The sequence below is a fragment of the Rhagoletis zephyria genome, unplaced genomic scaffold, assembly GCF_001687245.7.
Source record: "Rhagoletis zephyria isolate East Lansing unplaced genomic scaffold, Rhagoletis_zephyria_1.1 Rzeph_scaffold_01068, whole genome shotgun sequence".
Classification (NCBI taxonomy): domain Eukaryota; kingdom Metazoa; phylum Arthropoda; class Insecta; order Diptera; family Tephritidae; genus Rhagoletis; species Rhagoletis zephyria.
In genome coordinates this window covers 96,711-105,513 of record NW_016158152.1, presented here as the reverse complement: position 1 = coordinate 105,513, position 8,803 = coordinate 96,711, and the positions used below count along the sequence as shown (strand labels likewise).

Here is an 8,803-nt window from a genome sequence, read left to right as displayed (position 1 = left end):
ACGTGCCACTATAGCCAAATGGCCGGACAGTTTAAGGCCCTGTATTAAGGCGAAAGGCGATCATTTTGAAAATTATTTTGTTTTCTCATGAACATTAACATTCAATAAATAAAACCGAATTACAACACAATCTAAAAATCCCTTATTAAAATTGTTACGCTATATTAAATTTGTAACAGAACTTTTGACAGGACCAAGTATATACCAAAATTGTATACGTCAGGCCGCGTATAACTGGAGATGTTTTACTGTTTTTTTTTTTGCCTTGTAAATTCTTTCACATCAAAAAGCTACTTACAAAGCCTTTATTAATTGAATCATGTTTATAAGTATTCAATTTAGTAATGCTGTGAATTGTATTTCGCAGATAATGCGAAGCATTGTGAGTACGGGCCTGTTCGAGACACGTAATAAAAGCGGCATTACTGCTGTACTGATGAAAATTTGCAACACTGTTGCAACTGCCCAACTGACAATACGTTGCTATAAATGCACACCGAACTGGATACTCTAATAATTCGCCCAACACTGCGGTTATGATTGTAACTCGAAAAAGCCCTACATCGCATTGTAGGAAATGATCAAGTAAATAATGTTGATGCCATCGATGTGGATAGTATAACAGGTAATTTTATTTATATTTATTATAACCAGTTAATAGGGTTTTATAATTTTGTTTTATTGTATAGCTATGCCTGAGCCTCACTTCCAGTTGCTTCGCCCACTACATTTTCGGCACCATCGCTTCCATCCCTCAGCGAAGTCTCCAAACCTGTAACAAAAAAAAAAAATCAGAAGATTAGTGAGTTAAACGAGACCTTTAAATCAGCCATGGCAGAAAACATTAAATTGACTGCAGAGCTAATCGAAATTGAGAAGAAGAGGTAACTGCAGCGTCCTAGTTTCTTGGGGCGAAACTAATTTAAAATCGCTGTACACTCAGTGTCTTCATATGTATATATATATTTGAATTGACTAAAAAAATCAAACTCTTTGGCTTTCTTGAATGGAAGCAAATTTTATGTATGAATCGACAAGAAATCAGAGAGTGGCATCCGACCATCGTTTATTAAAAGTATAAGAATGTTTGAGATATGGCCGTTTTCTGAGATCTGCAAAAAATTGTCCTCACTTAAAAGAATTTTTTTATTTAATAATGAATGCAGAAGTTATTAGCACTTATGTAAGTAAAATACATACAAAAAGTTTCTATTCAAATTCTTGATTTTATTATATAGATAATAGGTCAAACTTTTATAAAAATGAAAATCATATATCTACATTTATTATATAAATTCAACATGCTTTACTAATGTGAAAAGAAGTTTGAGATTGGCAAACTATATCCATAAAATAACGGAAATTTGCCTATTTTTCAAAAACTGTTATAATTTTTTTAATTCTGTTTTCGTATTCGGATTCAGCGGAAAATTGTACTTTAGAATTAATATACAAATTTTTAGATCGGACAATTATTTATTTTTGTTAATTTATGTTATTGCTAGCTTTTGCCCGCAGCTTCGCACGAGTGATGTTTGGTTTGGTTCAAGGCGAATTTATATAAGGTGGTCTTGTTTAATCAGCGGTGTGTAGCGTTTGATTGTCAAATTTTATATTTTGCTAGTGAGTGAGTGAAAACGTGAGAGTGTTTGCATTTTCTGTCGCCCTTTTTCATTCGGAGAAGAATAGCTGAAATTTGACAATCACCAGCTCAAAGCAAAAACAAAATACAGGTAATTGTTGTATTTGTTGAATCGATACCACCTTATATGAATTCGCCTTGGTTTGGTTTTTTTGTGTTTTAAAAATGTGAGTGATAAATATTTTTCGCTTCACTTTAAAACTCGGAGCGATAAAACTTAATATGATGCCATCAACACAAATACACTATTTTAGAATTACGTCACCTGCAAATTCAGGAGCGAGCCGAAAATTTGATGAGTTTATGGTGAAGATAATGTAAATAACGCTATGGCTCGAAGTGCTCTTAAAAAATAGCGAGAGTATTTTGATGGATCTACGAGCTCTATTTTTTAAGACGTGGAAGTAGTAGTAGTAGTAGTATATTTATTTTTTTTTATAGCAATTCGAATACACACATTTACAACATTATACACACATATTATGGAATTTAAAAAATAAATTAAAAATTATGGCAGTAACTAATATTGTTGAGTGCCACACTAGAACTAACATATTAAGTTAACATAAACTACTTACGCAAATTCATTAATAATAAAATCCCTATATTTAATGCTGTTTTGCAAATATTTGTACAACGCTTCGTAATCACCGCCATTTAAAATGTTTATCACTCTTGCCAGGTCCAAAACTTTTTCACCGAAGCTATCCAAACGAGACGCGTTGTAGGCTGGGCAGACACCGATAAAGTGGTAAATACTTTCCGCATCGCCAAGGTTACAAACTGGATATATAACAGAGGTTACGTTTTTAAATGATCTCGCATTAAGGTTAAGCAAACCACCTCTCGCGCGGAAGATTAAGCTAATAGCATACGAAGAGTGCTCGTCGTTGAAATATTTAACCCCTACGGGTGTTAAATGTGGGTAAAGGTCATGTGTGCTAGAACTTTGGGCGCGCTCAACATAAAGTTTGAACTCTTTTTCGACAAGTTTACTAAGCAACAAGGGGGTAAACACTTTAAGGAACGTAGGAGAAAACTCCGTAAGGGGTTCCAAGTCTGCGCTGAGTGATAAGCGCTTCCAATTTCTGACCCAAGGTACCTCTTGTCGTATGGACTCGTCGGCAAGGACACGCGGCAGTCTACTTGTAGGTAAACTAAGGCAACGTGTTATAAATAACATATGAGCGCGCAGTGTGTGGAAGTACTGGGGGACTATACCCGTTTCCAAATGCAACATATAATTTGGCGTGTTCGCAGGCAAGAATATAAGCTTCTTTATAAAGAAACGCAAAAGTTTTTCCACCTGTTCATGACTTTCCCCACCCCACACCTGTGCATTATAGAACATAATTGATCTTGAAGCCGCATCAAAGATTTTAATTTTTTTCGAAATTTGAATTCGGGGGTTGTTTATGTAACTTAACCAAGTAGCGCATATTGCAGATTTCCCCTCGTTAAGTTTTGTGTCTAAGTGCTTAGTGTAGGAAAGTCTGTGGTTTAACATTATACCTGCCGGACACCTTGATTAACCGAAAAGGAGCTCGACAGCTTTCCATTGAACCACACCTGACTCGTAGTATTTCCATATATAAGACGTAAAATATCAATCATATGACTTGACAGACCGTATGATGCCAGCTTGTAGAAGTATGTATGTAAATAATAGAAAAAAATATTTTAATTTTATTTAGGCTACTGCGAGTTTAGTTTTTAAATTCACCCGCGATGCAAACATCCAATTTAAGTGTATTCAATCATAACCAATAGCACTTTTTTGGAACTTCTATGTGGAAAGCTTTTCGCTAAAAAAAACTCAAAACTTTTTGTTGTTGCTGCTAGAAAATGAAGGAATGTGAGACTTTACGGTTTTACAATTTTATATAGTTTTCTGTAAATTGTATTTCACTAAACTACTACCCGACTGCAACCATTTGGCTCATATTTGGAACATATGCCAGCACCTTGAAAATAAATATTCCGACTAAAAATTTACTCGGTAGGTGACGCTGGGGATATTCCTAAAATTCTTACACAGACTAAAACGTATAAATCCAATATATTTCTAAAACCAATTACGCTGGAGAACTGAAACTTAGCACGGATGAATTTGCATTGCAAATACTCTACTTATGGCGAAAACTGATAGACATTGGAAAAGGGGGCGTGGCAGCTCCCATACAAACTTTACTTCTCATATCGCTTATATTTGGAAACGTCGGCGCTAACATCATGAAATTCGGCACAGCTTCTCTTTCAAAAAGAGCAAAAAGTGACAGGAATTGGAAAATGGGGCGTGGCACCTTCCATACAAACTGAAATCCTAATATCGCTTCTCTCTGGAACCGCTTATGCTAACATCCTGAAATTTGGCACAGCTACCTACATATGTTATCAATATTGTACTTATGGCGAAACGTGGTACATATTTATTGGAATGGTTGCATCTATATACATTTATGTAAACGGGCAAGTATCATTCGATTGGGAACCATTTCCCCCTAGATTTCTAGATCGCAGTAAACTATTGTGACTTTGTTTTTAATTTTTAGTAAAAGGTAAAATTTTGAAGTTTTTTTTCAATTTTGCACAATGTTTGGAACTTTGATTTTTATGAGTTTCATTATAAACTGTCTTATCTGTATAACTATATACATAAAATGATAGCCGTTTTCGTTGTTCGGACTAAACTCAAAAACCACTGGATAGAGTTCCGTCAGGATTTCGGAGGTTATACCTTGCATAAATACTCCTATTATATGCAATTTATATTATTTATAAAAGTCGTATTTTTAACCGATTTCGTTCAAATTTTAAATGTGAGCTATGTGAAAAATTCTTTTGATAAAAGTGGACCCGGTGGTTAGCGCTGCATTAGAGGTATTTGGAAAATCCGTACTTTTCATACAATCTGGTTGAAATTCATAATACTTACATATTCATTTTATGATAAGCAATGATTTTGATAGAAAGTGTACCCTATAGATGGCGCTGCAGCTGAAATGTATAGAAACCCCGTGTGCTTGGTCTGCTTTGGCCCTATGTTTAAGTTATACGAACTTAGGTCTCAGATGACTAAATGAAGGATGGGGTTAAAAATGCATAGAAAGACCGCAAAATTGTCTGCCTTTTTCTGACGCCCCCATGCACCCTAAATGCGATCTTGAATCTACCTAGAAACCAGTTCAGAAATATTATTGTCTTTCTACCTCTACGCATACTGGCGGGGTAACAGTTTATTTTAAAATCAACTGGAAAGTGACCAAAATTGTGGAGTACTCAATTCAATCAAGGATGTGCTTGTTAGCGTGTCGATGTGAAAGAGGCAATACAGACCTTCCAAAAAATTTGCGTCTTATATAAAACTTATTTTATACTAGCTTTTACTCGCGGGTTTCACCCCACGTCAGAAGGAAGGGGTCATGTGAACTGTGGTTCCGAAGATATAGCTGATAAAAAATTCCAAGCCTATGTTAAGTGCTACGCCCCCTTTTACAAACTCATTTATATAAACGTACCTTATTATAAGCACCTATATACTATAGATATGTCTGCATACCAAATTTCAAGTTTATGTGACTTCAGAAGTTATGGCTGAATAAAAATTCCACGCCTATGAGATGAACCACGTTCCCTTTTACAGACTCATTTATATATACACCTTACTAAAAGCATCTACCATATATATGTCTGCATACTAAATGTCATGTTGATGTGACTTATGGTTCCGAAGTTATAACTAGTAAAATATTCCACGCCTTTTAGATTTTCCGCCCCTTTCACAGTCTCATTTATATATATACTTTACTATAAACACCTACCATAGATATGTCTGCATACCACATTTCAAGTTCATGTGACTTATGGTTCCGAAGTTATGACTGACCAAAAATTCCGCGCCTATGTTATCTGCCACGCCCCTTTTACAAACTCATTTATATATACCTTAAGATAAGCACCTACCATAGATATGTTTGCATACCAAATTTCAAGATCATGTGACTTACGGTTCCGAAGTTAGAGCTGATTAAATAATTCATGCCTATGGGAGGTGCCACGCCCACTTTTCCAATACCGCCCAGAATGGAATTAATTTTATTTATCTCGACAGCAAGTTCCAATTCTCTACCACAAATATTTCAAGAGCTATACAACATGAAAGTTTTAGTTAGTATAGGAAAAGCCACGCCCCATTTTTCAGAAAAATGCAATAAATTTTGATTGTAATCCTATAAGTAGCACAACCGTTGATTGCTAAAGTAATTGATTGCAAATTTTTACAGCTCTGCAATCCAGTAGCAAATCACGAGTATATATTAGGTATAATATGGGTCCTAGAACACTGCCTTGAGGGACACCTGCATATATTGGGTGACTTTCCGTTATAAAAGAATTCTGCCTGACTCTGAAGTTTCTTCCCAGCAGGAACCGTTCCAGAATTGCATGCGTATTTGCAGGGAGTGAAACCCTTAGTTTGTATATAAGGGCATCATGCCAGACATTGTCAAAAGCTTGAGAGATGTCCAAAAATACACCGGTGCAGTATTGCTTCCCTTCGAAGGCTTTTCTAATACAACATTTCTATGAACTTGTTCTACAGTGCCATGTTTTTCACGCAAACCAAACTGATATGGTGGTATTATTTGGTTACTTGTTATTGAAGATTGTATTTATTTCAATAGAAGTTTTTCAAAAAATTTGGAAAATACAGAAATCAAGCTAATCGGTCGATATGAACTTACTACCGGATCTTTACCTGGCTTTGGCACCGTAATTATTTCCGAAAGTTTCCATAAGTCGGGGAAGTGCCCCAACTTAAGCATGTTATTAAAAATATGTACGGCGGTTTGTGGAAGTTCCTTTATAATTTCACCTGTAATCCTATCGTAACCAGGCGCTTTATTTTTCTGAATATCTTGAACAATGGTGTTAATTAAATCTTTATTTTTAACCCGAAGCGGATTTGTGGCAAGGCTACTGGTATTGAAATATTGGAAGGATGAGAGCCTTCATTGGGTAAAAGTTGAGAGCAGGGATGCCGTTTGGATCTAAATAGATCCAATTGGATACATTTTTAGAAAAAATTTTGCGGGATACTTATGTTTTCCGATCAGTATAAATGTGGACACTTTTATAAATAGGCAAAAATTTTATATTTTCTATAAAGTTTTTTTTGTTCAAAAATCGATTTTCATTAATGACGTTTTCTAAAGGTTTTAAAAAGCGCTACTTAAGCGTGAAATTTTTTTTTGTTTATTTTTATTATTATTATTATTTTTTTAATTTTTGTGAACGAAGCAACGAACATATGAAGAGATCTCACCAAAGCAGTGTAAGGCGCAATTGTTTAGTTAGCTAAAAAATATGCTTTTTTATATATCTTAATATATATATAAAGTAAATATATCTCTTTCATACCACCTATTTTCATTTGTTAATTTTAAAAGAAAGAAGATCTCAATGTAGTTTAAAATATACTGTTTAAAAAACTAGATTTGATTTATTTAAGGAATTTTTTATGAATTTGGCTGAAAAGACTTAAAATACACTCTAAAATTTTTTGGTTTATTTGCGCATATAACAGAGGTAACCTCTTTTAATGTGTGCAAATTTGCATACCGTGTAATAAAATTAAACACTGCCTGTTTACTTTAACATATCAGATTAGTCGCAGAGAGCAAAATAACACATAAAATGTTTAAAATAGAGTAAATGAAAGCCCCTTATGTTTATTATTTGTAGGAAATGTATTTTTAGTTTGAAAATTTTTGCAACTCTAAACATTTCATGTGTATATTTATGTGTATATTTTAAAGATCTCGGGTTCAAAATCAAATCATGAACATCTTGTACGTATGTATATTTACATAGATTCCTGTTGAAAAATAGTTACTTTTTAGTACTAGTTTTACACACACTTTTTAGAGTATACAGGTACAAATGTAAGATAATAATTACTATTTATTATACTTCCTTTGCAAAGTACTTATGCATAAAAAATATAATTTCTAAATTGAAATTACTAATCTTTGAATTTATGAAATACAAAAATATATATACACGTATTCCAAGTCCCTAGGATGGGTTAAATTATGTCTTTTTCTCGAAAATGTTTGGTTTTCTTACAAATGATGAGATGGATGCGTAAAAAAAGAAAATTGGATACATTTGGATACATTTTTGGCTTGGTCGGTGATACATTTTCTTGCGACGGCGCGGCAACACTGGTTGAGAAGCGAAAGCGTTTGCTTTACCCTCATCATTCCTCACCCAGCTTCCGTTGTGAGTACGTCATGGTGCTTCTCGCAGAGCGGGCCTCTTCGCATGCATCATCGTTCGCCAAAAGGGAGTAGTCAGTCTATTTCGAAGCAGACGAGGACTGAGGGATCGACTGCGCCCTTCTTTTTTTCTGCCTGCAACAAAATACGTAATTACTTTGTACACGCTTTCAGCTCCTGTTTCTGCTTAGGAGCAGTGATCGGACTTCTACCACACTGTGGTAGATAATAATAATAATAATATCCCAACGGGTTTTACCCTCCATTCCCGCTCATCCGCACGAGGGGCGCAGTCCGTATGACGTACGGAACCAGTATTTNTATTTTAATGATTCATTTATTGAGAGAGGACAGTATCGATTTCTTAATGCTGAAAAGCGGATCTGATATATCAAACGTGCTGGAATGAGAGTTAAAATCCTGGCATAAGCAACAGAGTGGGTCGTGCAATTCAAAATTCGTTTTACAAGCTTTCAGAAATAGGGGGAAAAGTGTCTTGATCCCCGGGAGGGAACATTAAGGCTAACTTCGAGAAGAAGAAGCGGATTTGAAATTGAGCCTGTTAGTAATTTAACTATAAAAATTGTAGCAAGCATTTGCCTGCGGCTGGAAAGTGTAGGAAGATATATAAGTTTTAATCGGCTCGTATAAGGTTGAAGGTTATATTGAGAATCCCAACGGAAATTTCNGGAAGATTAATAAGTTTTAATCGGCTCGTATAAGGTGGAAGGTTATATTGAGAATCCCAACGGAAATTTCTTAAAGCAAAAAGTAGGAATTGTTTTTGAATTGATTCTATCTTGTCTGAGTAAATTTGATACCTTGGATTCCAAACCGCCGAACCGTATTCCATAATCGGCCTAACTAATGTTGTAAACAGGGT

General features: G+C 34.9%; 1 protein-coding gene across 1 annotated transcript in view; it reads right to left on the bottom strand.

Annotated features, from left to right (window-relative positions):
- Nucleotides 1–595: 595 nt before the first annotated feature.
- Nucleotides 596–8,803, bottom strand: part of LOC108362684 (calcium/calmodulin-dependent protein kinase kinase-like) — a 76,791-nt gene continuing 68,583 nt past the window's right edge. The window contains exon 4 of the mRNA XM_017615773.1: nucleotides 596–772. Within this exon, the coding sequence (XP_017471262.1) occupies nucleotide 772 (1 nt within the window). The 3' untranslated portion in view covers nucleotides 596–771. The remainder of the gene's footprint in view (nucleotides 773–8,803) is intronic.